General features: G+C 37.0%; 2 protein-coding genes across 2 annotated transcripts in view; one reads left to right on the forward strand and one right to left on the reverse strand.

Moving 5' to 3' along the window:
* The window catches only part of RPA3 (replication protein A3), a 5,076-nt gene extending 1,398 nt beyond the window's left edge, over positions 1-3,678 (forward strand). The window contains exons 3-5 of the mRNA XM_005418624.1: positions 85-159; positions 2,092-2,200; positions 2,719-3,678. Of these exons, the coding sequence (XP_005418681.1) occupies positions 85-159; positions 2,092-2,200; positions 2,719-2,801 (267 nt within the window). The 3' untranslated portion in view covers positions 2,802-3,678. The remainder of the gene's footprint in view (positions 1-84; positions 160-2,091; positions 2,201-2,718) is intronic.
* A 2,051-nt stretch (positions 3,679-5,729) lies between these two features.
* MIOS (meiosis regulator for oocyte development) overlaps positions 5,730-16,927 on the reverse strand; it is an 11,754-nt gene continuing 556 nt past the window's right edge. Inside the window, 10 exon segments of the mRNA XM_005418564.3 lie at positions 5,730-7,523; positions 7,736-7,865; positions 8,913-9,117; positions 10,297-10,449; positions 11,193-11,351; positions 11,962-12,027; positions 13,647-13,816; positions 14,643-14,900; positions 15,844-15,942; positions 16,140-16,927. The exon segment at positions 16,140-16,927 is cut by the window's right edge and continues 21 nt beyond it. Coding sequence (XP_005418621.2) covers positions 7,427-7,523; positions 7,736-7,865; positions 8,913-9,117; positions 10,297-10,449; positions 11,193-11,351; positions 11,962-12,027; positions 13,647-13,816; positions 14,643-14,900; positions 15,844-15,942; positions 16,140-16,927 — 2,125 coding nt within the window. The 3' untranslated portion in view covers positions 5,730-7,426.

Genomic DNA, 16,927 nt, shown 5'->3' on the forward strand with positions numbered 1-16,927 from the left:
GGCTGGGCCGGCCAAGGCTGTGGCGCTCCCGGCCGCCTTTGGAGCGCACAGGCCTTTTTTCTAGACGTAAATGTTCTTTTGTAGATTCATTCTAGCGGGAAGCTCGTCGTGCTTACGGATGGACTCGGAAAGCACACGACTGTGGAGCTGAGCGAGCCTGTAAGTTAAGGAGTGCTTTGGAAATACTTGATGCCGCTTCTTGGGGATTCCGGAGGTTTTGTCTATTCTGAAACCCGGACATGCCTTCCATGTTTTGAGTGTTTTGAGTTATTCCACCTGTATTTCATTGCCCGTCTTTCTTGCATGTTTCAGCTAACCTGTAGTCAGTCTTCTTACCCATGAGCTGCCTTGGTCTTGATCAATTTTCAAGTAGTGCTAAGAGACAACTCATTCTTTGTCAGACACATCCCTGTCTGGCTGTTTTGTCTTACTCTATTACTTCGTTTATTAGTTTTATTTTAATATCAGTCTTTCTTCCTATTTTCTTATAGCTTCTATAATCAAAAAGAACATGGTGTTTTCAAGAGTTTTTTGAGTTAACATTGCTCCATCCTCTTAGAACACTTGTCAAAGTGTTTCAGTAAACTCCATAGTTAGCTTGAAGCATTCATTCTTAAAAAACCCCAAGCAATGAATGCAATGGGTATAAGATATAATTAGAACTACTGAACAAAAGTACTGCCTCTTTTCTTATCACCTACCACTGAAGTAATAATAATTTGGCATTCTCCTCTATGTTTTTTCCAACAAGAAATGTTGTAATTAAAGAATTATTTTAATTGTGATGGCAAATGCTCCAGCTTGACTCAGCACATGTGTATATTTACATATTTTTCTCTGAATGAGTTGTTAAATGCTGAGAAACCTTGCCATTTCCACGGGAAATAATTGCATATGGTACTCTCTCAGTCTTTCAAGACAAGAGTCTGTCCCTGTTAATGAAAAATCCAGTTTAATCTGGCAGAGTTTTGTCTTATAAATGTGAAAATTGCTGATGTCAAACTGCAACAAAATGTCTCTTACCTTTTTCTTGAGTTTGTGAAAACATTTCCTGCCTTGGGTTGTTAAAAATTCAGAAGTTAGCATCTGACCAATGATTTTATAATACTTTCTCTAACAGTGTAAGTGGTTGAACTCTGTAAATGCAAAGCTGTAGTGCTGGGTACTTCAGTCTGTGTTCCACTGCCTTGGGAGAAACTGGTGTGTGCAAAAAAAACAGGGCCACGTTCATCTTTCCAGTTCACCCAGTGTCAGTGGGAAACCAATAGATGTGCTAATCAAAATGCTTTTTAACTTTTTTCTCTTTAAATATGTTTCACTGTTTGTGCATGTACAGTTCCCTCTTTAAACAGAGGACTCCAAAATTATGGGGAGGGAATTATTCCAGAAGACTTACTAGAAAGTAAAAAAAAAGACTTAGATATTGGAAGAGCATTACCAAAATGGTACTGCACTGTTAAAATTTGTATCTTAAAAAACAAAGAAAACATTCAAGCTGTATTATTTTGGCATAAGATATAATTTTTAGCCTTTTTTTCCTTTGTTCAACCAAAGGCTTATTAGTGACAGTATCTTTGTATTCTGAACACTTAGTGACAGATTACTTAAGAAATGATTTACAGATATGCCTTCTGAATGTAGAACACTGGAACTGCTCTCTGGAGTGTGTGACACCTCCTTACAGAGGTATCTTACACTCTTACAGAGTTCTACAATTGACACAGGTTTGAATGCAGTGCATTAAAATCAGAATTTTTCTCTCTGTGTGTCCTAGATTAGTCTCTGTTCAGTGATTAAATGACACAATTTTATATACTTATGAACCAGTATCTTTCCTCTGATGCGTCTTCATATCTATTTTTTGTGGTATTGAATTGGCTATTACAAAACCTGTAAATAAATCTCTAAGTGGATCAAGGTTTTTGTGGGGTTTTTGGGGGGAGGGTGACCAGGCTGTCCAGTACTACTGTATTGTTTGACATGGAACAGAATCTGTCATGAACAAACCATCAGCTGTGGAGAGTTCCTAGCTGTGCAGTAAAGACAGCAGCTATTTAGTGTTACTGACTTCATCTTTGGTGTGTTTTCTAGCTGGATGAGGAGATTTCAGGAGTTATTGAAGTGGTGGGAAGAGTAACAAATCAGGCAACCATCATGTGTGCATCATATGTCCAGTTCAGAGAAGATAAAAGTTCATTTGGTAAGTAAGAATATACATTATGGCAAATTTATTTGAGTTCTGAACTCATCTTCAGTAAATAAGAAGGGAAAGCCTAGTTACCTTTTTTTTTACAGACAAGGTCTTTCTTCAAGCTGCCAGATAAGGAACAGGGTGTAGAAAAGTGTCATGAGAGAAATTCTGTACCCAATACAGTGGTTTACAGTTAAACTGTAGGAAGTGACTCAATGCTAGAGCCATCTAGATCATTGTTGTGGCCTCACTGTTCTCCCACTCCTCACCACATGGTTCTCACCTTGCCCTGGACCTTGTGTGGTTGTGCAGCTAGCAGGCCTAAAAGTAACCCTCCAGAAAACAAGCCAACAAGGAACCCTCCAGAAAACAAGCAATGAGTGTTGCTGCCTTGGGAAAACAGGAGCTTGAGGGAGACTGGGATCACTCAGCAGTACTGCTTTAAAAGAAGCAGTGCTTGAATGTTGTCAGTGACTTGTGGGGAATTGAATTTATGCATTATAACCATTTTCTTTGCCCTTTTTCAGATCTGGAACTCTACAATGAAGCACTAAAAATTATTCATGAATTCCCTGAATACTACCCATTTGGTACTGGGAGGAACACTTGATCTTTATTAGCATATATTCAGATCTTCAGAGGAGACAACAGTACTGTGGTTTCTTGCCTGACAGCATGGTAACAGTTGCATTTATTTTCAACAGATATACTGAAAAGACACTGTTACATGTGCTAAGTGTTGCCTATGAAGAGTATTTTCTTTGAAAATGTATTTATTCAGCAAGGAAAACAAATGTGAATGTCTCACTCACTGTATATATTTAACCCTTTTGCATCTATGAGGAGCATTCTCCTGCAAGATTAGACTTGTCAGAAACTGAAATTTTGTAAGCATCCTTTTCTAGTTGGTAGAGGTTCTAGGATACGTTACAGGAAACTCGTATGGAAAAATTGGGGGGGGTTTCAATATAAAGATTTTTGATTTAATTTGCTTTGATAGAAATTTATTGTATGGAAGGGGTATTTTGCATCTTGGAAATGGTCTCTTTACCAATAAAAAGATTCACTGCATTTAGCCATTTGTGTCAGCATTAAATGTTAGAGTGCTATTTTCAGTGATATGTGGCGACTCCGGTTCTATTTGACCTGATACAGTTAAATTTAACAAAGTGGAGTGCAAGGTTCTTGCCTTTGCATGATGCTAAACACTTGGGAGATGTAGAATTAGGCTTGGGGACTTCAAGCACAGGCGAAGTCGCATCACAGCCTTCATTCTTGCTTGGAGTCTAAGCAGCAGTACCAGGATTCAGCCACCTTGTCATGGTGACTAACCATAGGAACTTCCAACAGTCCCCAGTTTTGTTACTATCCAGGCTATTTACAACACTTAGCAAAATTTTTGCATCACTTGAGGTAACACATTTAAAGTAAAATTGAACTTTGGAAATATTCTCTGGGAATTAATAAAGTATTTCAAAGTATTTTAAATAAACTATAGCCATGTTCTTTGAACTTTTGTACAAACAGGTTTCAGCTTTAGTAGTTAGATTTAGTGCCTTAATAAGACTGATAGCTTTGTGCTTATTTATAGACATCTCTTTTTCTAGTCAAGGAATATGTTTCAAAAACTGACACTTTGAACTCACTACAAACTGGAGGGATGAGCAAGTTAACAGAGGATCTATTTTTTCTTCCTCCCCACCTAGAAGATGGATACTCTGTTACAGATACACAGTTACTCTGACTGGGGAGGAGGTCTTCTCCTTCCCAATAGGAAGTAGGAAGCAGTCTCCTACAGCAAACAACACAAGGTCCATGTGGCACGATACCACATGTGGCTTTGTCTATCATCGCATTATTTAAGTGCTCAGTAGAATCAAATGTCATTCTTAATAACAGCACGCATGTTTTCCTAGCATTTTAAACCATATTGTTCTATTCTGCTTTAGAAAGTTGGTGTTTTGTGTGTGTACATATACTCTGTAAAATGTTATGTACAGTTACCCAGAGCACCCGTGCCCAGGGGCGCAGCCTGCCACTAGATGGCTTTAGCACTTCAGAGACCAGCCTGGGTGTGAGGTCTGGTGAGGGAGTTTGAACACACCAAGTGGGAAATGCTGGTTTCCCTTTGTCAGTCAAGACTCTCCTCGTTGTCCTGCAGCAGTGAAAGGTGGCTGGGCAAGCTGTACACACTAAAAGTTTCCTTTACATGCTTTTCATTTGTCTGCTTCTCTACAGACCATCAGTCTGTGTGAATAAATGGCCTACCCTGGCTTCATGGCTGTACAAATCACAGAGCAATGCAAGGAACTGGAAAACATTCTTGGTACTAGAGTAGTGCTCAGGTCATATATGCATTAATCAGCATAATTTCCTACATTGCCATGTTGAAAACTGCCAGCTGCTTTAAATACCAAGGGAAAGACACAACCATGCCAGCTAGGCCTGATGGTTAGCAGGGCCCCAGGCACCACACACAATGAAAGGTGAGAAACTGCCAGCCCCCATAGATAATAAAATGGGAAGTAGGGGTTTCCTGGGACACTGACCAAAGAGGAGGCACCAGTGCCACTGAATCAGAAACATCAGACAGGGATGTCACCAAAGCCAGTAATGGAAGGCATGAAGAGGAGTTGGTGACTTCTTTGCAAGGACAAGAGGCTGGTGCATGGTGGGAACCTGGCAGAGGAGAAGGGGCATAGGAAGTGAATGCTGTAACTGGAGCAGAATTCTAGAAGTTCATGCTATTTGGAAGAGGACTACTGCCACTACATTCATGACTTATTTCTGAGACTTGGTACCTTTTTGCTGGGCTCTTGGCTGACCCTGTTTGCCTGCTCTGTTGTCCTGGCTTGGACATGGACATGTGCACAGCTCATGTGGTGCTCATGAGCAGGAGCCTGTGTGATGATAAAGTGCTTGTGCTTAATCAAGGAGGGGCTGCAAGGCTAGAACATCTATCAAAATTACAACAATGGAATGTAATCAGCATGAGCCAAAAGATCACAACATTTTAGCATGCAAGAACACCTTCAGCAGAGTTGAGCTGAGATTTACCAGGGAACAGTAAACAAAAAGATAACTGCAGCTAATAAAATGGGTGTAGCTGTATTTTTGTTAGAAAACAAGAAATCACCCCAAAAGTGACAATTTATTAATTTAAAAACAAAACAAGAAAAAACTCATAATTAAAAAACAAGAACTTTAGCTTTGTAAATTTTACAAATTGTGTAACTACTGACCTGAAAGCCTGATTACTAATTGCAACAACCAAAACCCATAGTGCCAGAATATACACATTCATAATCCAAAACACTGCAAAGATATAAGTATTAAAGTGAGCATGTAATTTAACTTAGTGATAGAATTTGACACACAGTTATAGTCGAGGTGAAAGCCTTACAGATTAATTTTCTTTACATGAGAAAATGAGACACTGTATGTTGGTAGTTGCATTCACCTCAACATGGAAATTATCAGGGAAATTTATTAAATGTTACTACACAAGAATAAAAAACAAACTCTTGACACTTACCAATCCTCATTTACATAAACCAAAACCTTTATTGCCTGTATTTATATAAATAGGGTATCATACAGTAAGCCCCAGTTTACATTTATATATGGAGAACATTTTGAAGAGCTCTTCAACAGCAATGTGAAGTGTGCAAAAATACTGGAATGAGAAATAAATATTCTAAAAAGAAAAACAAAGGAACTGCTCTCCCATGCCTAGAAATATCAAGTACCTCTTAGATTTTTAACTTAAAAAATTATCTTTGCCAATTTTAGATCAAAATAAATGTAGCAGATGTGTTACAACATTAATGCTAACTCAGAAAATATAACCCAAAGTTCTGAATGTAATCTTGTACATCCACAGTACATGTACATCTTGTACATTTCCATATTTTATCTTCTTGAAACTACACTAGAGCACATAGAACTAGTGGTATATTACAATATATTCTCTTTGAAACACCAATTTTCACAGTCCTGGCAAACAGTACCAGTTTATTGCTAGCATTCCATTTAGTATTTCATAGCACACAAGTGTTGAGTAACTCATATACTGTAAATAAACACACACCAAGTAAACTGATGTTATTATCACATACCTTAAAACAGGTTTGTTTTTTTCCCTAATTTGTGTGAATGTTGCCTACAAAGTCAAGGACAACAATACCAATTAGCTCCTAGCACAGTATTAGCAAAATATCATTGATGTTCTCTCAAGTTAATAATCTTAATTCCAGCTGGTAACACATCGAGAAGTACTCTGATCAATTACTCAAAACTGGGAGCAGATGGGTGTCCACTAGTAACCAGAAGTAAGATTTATACAGGTTGATTCCACACTTCCCAATATATTTCAGAAGTACAGGGAAATGCTGATTATCTCAAAGTCTTCAAATATTTTTGTAGTCAAAACAGCACGTAGTTTAAAACTTACATATTTACAAGTCTCCAGTCCTTGAGATTTCAGATCTTCACAGTACTAAGTTAAAAATTTATCAGATACAACCTCCTATAGTTTACCTGCACTCTGCACTGAAACAGTCACATGACTTCACAGGGAGCTCTTCTCTAAGATACAGACATCACTAGGAGAGAAAACCCCCAAATTCTTCAGCATTAAAATCTGCATCAGCTAGATATATAGCCTAGTTAAGTAAGAACTTGAATTGTAAAGACATTGCTTTACTATCAACAAAACCTGGGAACAGAAAGAAAAGGATTTTTCTTTAAAATAAAAATGTTTAGAAGGCAGTTAGCAGTGGCATTTCGAATAAACTTACAAGGAAGCAAACAAACATTTGCATACAAGACAGTGATCAAACAATGAACAGAGTATCCACAGCATTACTTTGCCATCTTCTTTTCAAGTGTTTATTTTGAAGGTCTGCTTTCACAGCATATAAAGTCAGCTTTGGGACCAATCAGCATTATCCTGAAAACTTTTTAAATAAAGGTCTTCTTTGTATTTTAGCAAATTCAAAGAGTCCACAATTCCAGGAGTGCTTTTCTTCAGTCCTCTGAATAAGGGCCATGCACTGTACCTATAGGCTCACTTCAGGAATACCTGTTTCTACCAAGCACAGTCATACACACATCATTTTACTACTTTGATACCAATTTATTTTTTCACAGTAAGTCACAAATTACCTTTCTCTAAAATATCTGCTTGGACTATGATGGACATCCATTAGAGAGCCACACATTTTCTAACAGTATTTATGCCTGGACAGTCTCTGCTGGGACAAGATTCCCTGTTGTATCCAGCTGCATACACTTACAAGAGCAGGCAGAAACTGGGCACTCAGTATGGTCCCTAAATAGCAACAGCCAAAAAAAAAAAAGCAGGTAAAATAATTTTGCAATTATACATTTTACTATGTGCAGAGCTATAGCATCTCAGAAAAACTCAGCATCACAGTTCAGTTTTATTATTTAAATTTTATAATGATAAATACAAGGAAGGAGACATGGTCTACTCAGTGCAGAACACATATGTGAAATAACAAAATTTTAACATCAACTTACCTGAACCAGCTCAGCATATGTCCAGCATGTCCACCATGCCTACAGTTGTGACACCAAGTAAACCAGTTGTTGAACTGGGCTAACTTCTTGTCTTTGCTAAGATCCACTTTTTCATCTGACTTGGATCCTCCTGTCCAGAGGCAAACCCACCCCCACAAATATGGCTGTAAATCATTACACTTCATTTACATTTCAGTCCCAGAAACACCATTAAAATTATTTTGAAATAAGGAACATTATATGAAAAAGCATTGTGATTTTAAAATAGAAGTCAGTAAAAATATTAAGAGCTGGAAGAGTGCCAAAAAAGAATTAGACTGCTAAACTGTTGCTTATCTTATCTTATAGATATGCTAAACTACTCTATTAAACAAGTTTTACAGACAGAATCTCGTTCAATGGTGATTTATGCCTTATTGATTGATTTATAATCCATTGAATTATGGGCCTGTTCTGCTGCACATGAAATCTTCTGCTTTATAAAAAATATCAACAAAATCTACGTTACGAATTGGAAAAAGTTCAATACATAACAAAGATCAGTGAAAGAATGAGAAGAGGTAAATAAAAACGACAACTGTACAGCTGCTCGTGGCTCTGTAATAGACTGACTTAAAAATATGGACAAAATCCTTTTCATTTAGGCATTATATAATGCCAAGCCAAAGGCATTTACAACCAAACAATTCCAGTCATAATACCTCTTAGCTCTGACAGCATGCTTTCTTTCATACTTAGTAACAGAAAGTACACCACACATCTCTTCCTCTTCCAGCTAAAAATTAATTAATTTACATTCAATGATTTATGTAGCATGCCTACAATTGATCACAAGAAAACACACTCCCCATTTCTTTCAGTGGTAAAGCTCACAATACTGATCCTCACAATACTTGGATCTTTATATCTGTCTAACCATGGAATTTGACTGACAATCTCATGGAAAACTGTGAGAAACAAGTTATTATGCATACTGTCTGACCATTAAGAATTGAAACAAAGGTTTCATCCCAAAATTAGATGGGATGTAAACAAGTTCTCAATTATGGCTGAGTATGAATATTGACAGTATAAGCACAAATAGAAAAAAGAAGTGCAACAGAAGATCTTTCAATAGGAAATGCTAATTTGGCCTCCAACTAGTACTGCAGCTGAACTAAAACCCTTTGTGTCATACCTGGACAGCTGGAAACTGGTGTTCCCATATTAATCAGGCAAAGTGCACAGCGGGGAAGGGGCTTACGGCAACCAGGACAGCTCGTAACTTTGGACTTGGTGGGTGAACCGCTGACTCCATATTGGCTAAAACCTCGCCCCTGGTGAGGAATAGCTGAGCAGCTGTAAGAGATTGATTTTCCACAGAAATTGCAACTCACAAACACCTAAAGAGAACAAATGCCCGTTAATTTTTTGGTTTGGTTCCACTTTTGCTACACCTGTGAGTGAATCCATTCAAGGTAATTAACATTTATTTACCAGACATTCTAGAGAGTGCTCTGGAAAGCCAAGGATACTTGTGAAGGAGTTCTTAACATCTTGGCTTATAGATAAGGCACACAGCCCTGCCCTGAGCAGTAGACCTTAATGATGCTCACTAACTTCAAAAGCACATAGAAACATGTACAGTTGCTAAAACTTTGAAAGATATTATTTAAGGTATTATAATAAAAGCTGTATCTTCAGTAATAGAAGAAATTAGGTTTATTCTACTTACTATATAAAGTTTAGTGTCTCTGTTATAGTCAGATGACTCACACTACAATCCTCAATATAAGGATTATCCTAATATTATTTATCTACATCCCTTGTGTCACAAGTTGTGACTTGACACCAAGGAGCACATATTTCAAATTCTTTAGGGCTATTTATCTTAAACAACATACGGAAGGAGCAGTAAACTCAACTCCCTCCCACTTGGAACAACTCTGCTTAAACAGCTATGACTGATAAATGAATTCAAAACCAGCTTTCCTCAGAAACTCTCAGGCCCTAAAGCTCATAATGAACATACTTAGCAGACATGAGAGAGTAAACGGTGCCATGGTAAGACCATGCTGGCTGAAACTGCCACCAGATGTTAAGAAGATAGCACTTGGGCAGGGCGTTAGTTTTTAGGTCAGTGTACGTTCAGAACTGATAATGAAAGTTGCTGCTGTTCACTTTAGTTTCAGGTTCAAGGGCTTCAAAACAGCTTTGAAGTTTTTTCAATTAAAACAAAAGCAATTTGAACTAGTTCCATGGTTTCAGCATCAGTCTCACTCTGACACAGAATTCAGGGTGATACATCTCTGATTTCATTTTTCAGCATGTGAGAGAAAAAAAATCAAATGAGTTCCCAGTTTCTCCAGAAGAAAAGTGTTGATAGGTTACAGTTTTTGAAAGACCTGTTATTTGAAAAAAAACTGACACCTCCTTTTTTTAGGACAGGCTAAGCTGAAGTCTTTCTTTTGCACATAACTCCTCATGAAAACCAAAATATAACTAGCAAGGGTTTTTTTACAGAAGTACCATGCCACGTTCCTTTCTGAACTGGTCATATTTCATACAGGATTTATATTTACCTGGGCTAAAGGCTTTGAGCTGGGATCCAGCTTACTCCTATGAATATCAAATTCTGCACGTTTATGCCAAAACCTCCAGGCATCTAGAAGATTCCTGTAGTTCTCAATCCAGTACTGAACCCTTTCATCCTTAAGTACATCTGATGGAGAACCCTAAAGTAGGCAGGAAAAAATGTCAGAGACACATTAAAGGCACAAAATACACATTACTCACTTTTTCAAAAGCCTTTACAAAGTGTACTACAAGATATAAGAAATAATACAGTGCCATTTATCCTGAAAAAAGATGAATTTTCTGTGAAATTGTAATGTGAGTTTGATAAATGTTTTCTTCAGTTTCTCTCTGGTTGAAAATACTTGTGCTGCTACGTCCTCCTAAGAACTCATGTCTGTGAGATGAAGGATTTCAAACTTCTGTCATGCTTCACAATCTGTCATGACTGCATATGCAGTTAAATACACTGCTGGCAATAGCTGCTACTGTGTAAGGGCCAAGGTAAATCCATTATTTAAAAAAAACAAACTCAAAGCCTACAAGCAAACAAAAAACCTTATTTTTGTTCCCTACCAAAATCCTGAAAGCAAAAACAAAAAAAAAATTCCTGAAAATGTCAGGAAACACATCAGCAATAAGCAGATAAATGGGTATTCCCAGTTCAGCTGTGAAAAGGATTACAATTTTCTTTTGTCTCTTTCCCCTATCTCCTCAAGCTACCTCAACCAGAGAGTGTGAAGACACACTTACCAGTTAACAATGAGTTTTTCAGATGACTCCACAAAAATAACCAAAGAACCAATTGTCCCAATTTAATACAGAAAATACTTTTTAGTTCATAAGATAAAGAAACTACGTTTAGTTTTCCTCCATAAAATTTATTTTGGAATGAAACACTAACCTGTAGCATGCAATAGCTTGCTGTCTGGACATCTCCAGTTCGGTCAACATAACTTTCCATCAAGTCAACTCCATCTTTTGTTAGCCCTGTTAACAGTATTCCCTCCAAATTCCCAGCCTCCTTCATTTCATTTGTCAGCTTTTCAATAAACCTGTTGAGCTATAAAAAAATATATATGAAGAAATATATAAATACATGTAAAAACAGCATCTGCAGCTAACAGAATGCATTGCTTGCTGGATGTTATGCAGGAAAAGTTAAATTACTTTATCATATGAAACTGCATGAAATCAAGTATTTATAAACAAACTTTAGGCTTCCTGATAGAAAATGCAAGGAGAGAGGTTATGTATTCTTAGAATACTTTGGTGAATTTAAAATAGAACATTTCTGCTGCAAAACCAAACCATAACTTGAGAGAACATTAACACCTGGAAATAAATACTGAAGAAATAGAAATACTCTCCAGTAAAACAGGTGTACAGTTAATGCAACTGCATTTGAACTACCATGTAATGAATACTCACAAAAACCTCCAAAACCACAAAACCAATGAAGCCCCCAAACCAACCAAAAACAGAATCTAAAATTAACCTGGAAGTACAAACTAAAAACCAGATGATACCATACCTTATATACTACTGTGATAAGAAAAAATAAATCACTCATGACTCATTATTTCCACTGTTCACCCCTCCACCCCAGTTTCTTCTGCCACTGGATAAAGCCCAGTTTAAAAGTTTGTTTAAAAGTGCAATCACAAACTTACCTGAGCATCATTAAGGAACTTGCAAGCAAATGCCACTCTGTCTCGTACAGCTACATTATTTTCATACTTCAGAGAGAAAAATGGGAATTACTGACATCAAATACATGTTTCCATTTTCCAACACAATATAAAAACCAGAACACTTGCACTACTGCGTAACTAATACAATGAAATTGATTGTGTACAAAGAAAATGTGACATCTGGAGAAGGCTAACTCTAAATATCAGCTTACTTGTTTGTACTCAGACACAGATATCAGAGGAAAACCGCAGATATGGGAACAATCTACCCAGAAAGTCTGGTACAACATATCCTACATGTGAAACTCTACAAAAATAAACTTTGCAAGTCCTGTAGAGGACTTAGTGCTTCCAGCATGTATAGCCAGGTGTCCCATCAAGTCACAGTCAGAAGAAAAACAAACCAAGTTCCACTTACTGTATTTACATAATAACTAGCCTAACCACTCATTCCTTCCTTAAATTGCAAACAAAAGTTAACAAAGCAAACAAAACACCCTAAGCAAACAAAAACTAAACATCCAGAATTAATTTCCCAGAAGTATATTAGCACTTGGGGTCCAGCAGTGTATAAGTATTCCTGCTTTTTATTCATTTTACTAGATGTGACACTGCAGAAAAAAAATACTTCTCTATATCAATTCTCACACTTAGCTATGCCTGTATTTTTCCCTGATGTTCTCAGATTAGAAATTGTGACTGCCAAAACAGGATGTGCTTGGCAAAATCTTTCATGCAGACATCAACAGGTCTCACTGAAGGGAAAATTAAAATTAAACCCAAACAAACAGCACCTTATCACATGTGAATTGCCAGTTCATCAATTAAAAAAAAATCTATAAAAGTACTACCCAACATCCAGAGAACAACAATACTCTCTCTCAAAGACAGGCAGAAAGAAAGAAAGAAAAAAAAAAGATTCAGGTTTCTCTCCTCTGGGATTCTAGCCATTTTTGTTTTTCATTACCCTAAGAGCATCAAATTATGACAACTTCACTTTCAACAGCTTTGGGCCAATTACTCTGCTGCACTACAGGAGTCTTCTCCTAGGCTAAATAATTCCTACTGAATCAGGTATTTCTACTGATCTCTAACCAGGAATCAAGTACATTAACTCCTCCAAAGGCTCAAAGTATCTCATGATTAAAGATTTTGTTTGCCCTTTAAATGGCATTTCTGTATCACTTCCAGAAGCTCTGGAACTACTCTATTTACTCTTTCAACAAAATGAAATTATTTTAACAAGTAAGCAAGGGAAAATAAAATACACTTCATTGCAAATGTAGCTTGATGAAAGTTCTGCAAACTCCCCTGCATTTAGTCTGCTTTTTGCAATTCCACTATTAATTGCTTTAATTTCTTTCCACTGCTTACATTACTTTGATAATGTATTTCTAGAGGCTTAATAACTCCATGCTAAAAATAAAATTCCTCTAAAAATGTTTTAACTCTAATCTATATTTTGGCTGCTCATGCATGACTTATTCACTAATATGAGATGTCTCTTCTGCAGACAGATATGCTATATGCCAGCACTAGGATAAAAGAATAGGTTTATATTCGATTAATTCTTGGAGTATATAGGACTCCCCCTACATAAGTGCATGTATCTACAGGCTCCTATTGCATAAAGAAATTTTAATCTAACACAGAAATTTACTCACCAAAACACCATCATATGAACCAGACTCACTCGTCAGGAAAGCAAACATAGCACACAAGTAGGGATTGTTCAACTGCAGTCTCAGAGTACTGCACATTTCTCTCCAAAGTGAGTTCTTCTCATCTGTGTAGCCTGACAGAGCCATTGCTACAACATTAAGGTTCAGATCACCTGATTTATGAAAAGTGAAAGAATATTATTCAAGTTAAGAACTTAAAAAAGCTCCAGTTAAAACTGTAAATGAAAGCATCCATTTGAAACACAATGTTTTGTCAGGATTCAACATAAAATGCAGTAGAATTAACACTACCTAAATTAATGTGCATACACTACCACGTATAGTAGCTTCTGCTTTAAATGCCTTTGTTCAGGTAAGTCAGCATCTACATGCATGACAGCCTCTTTAAACATCACCACACTACTTGTGGTATTTTGAAATAGCTATCACAAAAGATTGTCATTATCATAATTTATATCCACAAGAAGTGAAAAGGCAGGATTGTATATCCAGTCATTGTTTAACAGACCTAGCTGGAGAATTTTATACAAAAGTTTCAAGCCAAGAAGTTTCCTAAAAACAGAAAAACTATTAAATCTAAATATTCATTCTGCCAGAAAGTTCAATTTTATTCTTCAATTTGAAAATAGCACGTCTCCACTCTGACCCCTCCCTGTGGAAAGCACAGACAGACATTCTTTCCCCCAGCAGTTCCATTAAAGCAAAAAGAATCCCACTAGTTCAGAACATAAATCTTTCAGAGGCTTTTATCAGGAAGGAAATTCTGAAACACACGATCCATTTTAAATAGACAGTATGGCATATGGTAGTCAGATGAGTGAAATAGCAGGATTTGTCAAGCTCCAATACCAGTGTTTCAAGTAACAATTTTACAACATAACAGGCATCTCTTCCATACTATCTTCCACAATTCTGTTAACAGAAAAAATCTACTAATGTGATATAGTGCCAAGATAAAAAACTAAACACAATACACACCTTTTCCTGAGGAAGCCCCTTTATTCAGAATTTGTATTGCTCGCCGTATGTCCAAGTTGAAAAGTGCTACAGCAGCAGCTCGCTCCCAGTCTCCCTCCTGTTCCAATGAATTTAGGAAAGGTTCCACATCTAAGTCTGTTCCCTTCTTTATCCACCCACAGAGCTGCAAAGCCAAAGATCTCTCTTCACTCAGATACTGAATAATATCTGCCTGTCTATCAGATCCACTCCTGCTGTGCCTGAGGTTCTCTGTTGTTCCTAGAAATGGGAAATAAGTTAAATGATGCTTAAATCACAATTTCAATTGCAATCACAACACAAGGCTTTGATTTCAATCACAAAGCAAGGTACAAAAGCTGAGTATTGCATTTTAGTACTTTAACATAGCTTACAACTCCATGCAAGGAGCAGCATGCACAGAATTATTTTGATCTACTAAAAATTATGCACCTAAGCTTAACACATATTTCTCAGTCTTTTTTCTTTTTTCTACCACTTGTTACATTTGACAGGAATTCTCAGTATGTTCAAACTGAAAGTATATAATACACCATCAAGCACCTGCTCTACCAGCTCTCAGTCAGCATCAATGTGTCAGAAGCTTTCCCACCACTGAAGACTCATTTTCTGCTCCAAGAAGCATAGTTATTAACAAGACATATATTGAAGAGAGAAAGAAGTATTCAAATAATAAATTATACTAAGAAAGATTTCAGCAAGCATGAGAGGTAGAATGTGATGACTCAGGGCTGATCACCACTTCAGAACAGGTCAGCTTATTTAAATGTAGTTACAAATGTACTTAATACAACAGCAGTGACAACAGCAAAGTCACCTTTCTAGAACCACACCCTGATGTGGAGCTTTGAAAAATATAATATTCTGTAGGGAATAAAATATTATGCAAAAAAGTATAATATGCAGGGAGCAAGAATTCTTAGCACCATAGTCAAAACTCAAATGTTTGAAACAGTTCAAAGATTTGGTTCTGAGGATACTATGCTTCTACAATTACTGACTTTCCAAGAACACTGAAAACTCTGGAAATTCCTGTTAACTTACATTATTAAAACACAAACAGAAATACTTTGTTTTTGTATTTTTGAATAGTCTCTTTGAACAATTGCCAAAGACAAATTCATGAGTGCATCACTCTGCAAACATAGTACAACAATACTTAGTAAAGTTAGAACATTCTTACCCAAAGATGACTTCACAATTGATTTAATGCCAGTGTAAACTAAGGGACCTTTGTTTCCTGTAAGTTTTTGATCCATATCTTCAGTATACTGCTTCATAAGTATTTTCATGTATAGGAAGCTTAATTTTTCACAAAAAATGTTTTTAAAAAATTGAAGTCACATCCTGTTAACATATACAAAATATTTACAGGATGTTGCATTGTATTTAAAGATTTTAATGCATTTTATATAAGTGGTTTACATATAAAGGTATATTACTTCCTTAGGACAAAAACTACAATAAAATAAAGGATATAATGCAGAGTGTACCAAAGGGACTTCAGCTGAGGATCTTCATTTCCAGCTAGGAGGTGATTTCTCCAAACCTGTTCAGTATCAAGACCATACCTTGAGAGAGCTCTGAGGCGCATTTTGGTTGCTATGTCTTTTTCCAAGGAGCTAGCCTTTCCCTCTTCTGTACACTCATACAAATGTCGTCCGCAAGCCCACATTAAGGATGTCACTGGGCTCCACGCAAGAGAAATTCTTTCAAAAACGGTGAAGTCGGACATAGTCCTGTTGGGAGTCACTACTACCATTCGGTTCTGACTTGTGGGATGCCAGGCAAATGAAGCAATGTAATTTTCACATGGTTGGACACTTCTCTCAATTATTGTTGGCTCAGTTTCATCTCCAATAGGGGTGGGAGTATGCTGCATGTCATACAGTCTAATGATGTTACTATCCCTTGTTAAAGTAGCTAACAGTCCAGTCCTTGTTGGACACCATGCAACTTTTGTTAAGGGTTTTGGTTGTTCTGTCAGGGTCAAAACAGGCTTTTCAAACTTTCTTAAATCCCATATGGCAACCTGACCTTCATAGAAGGAAGCAACACGATCATGGAAATAGGGATCAACAGTCACTCCTTGGACAGCCTTGGTGTTCACAAATATTTTTTGGCTTGTGTTCCTAAGATCAAAGATAGCCAGATTTCGATGCATTCCAGCTAACAGCAGTTTCTGATCCCGTGGAAGCCAACAGAGAGAGAGACAAGCATCATTCTGTCCTAATTCATACAGTGGTTTTGTAACTACCAGGCCTGCC

Source organism: Geospiza fortis, unplaced genomic scaffold, assembly GCF_000277835.1.
Source record: "Geospiza fortis unplaced genomic scaffold, GeoFor_1.0 scaffold138, whole genome shotgun sequence".
Lineage (NCBI taxonomy): Eukaryota > Metazoa > Chordata > Aves > Passeriformes > Thraupidae > Geospiza > Geospiza fortis.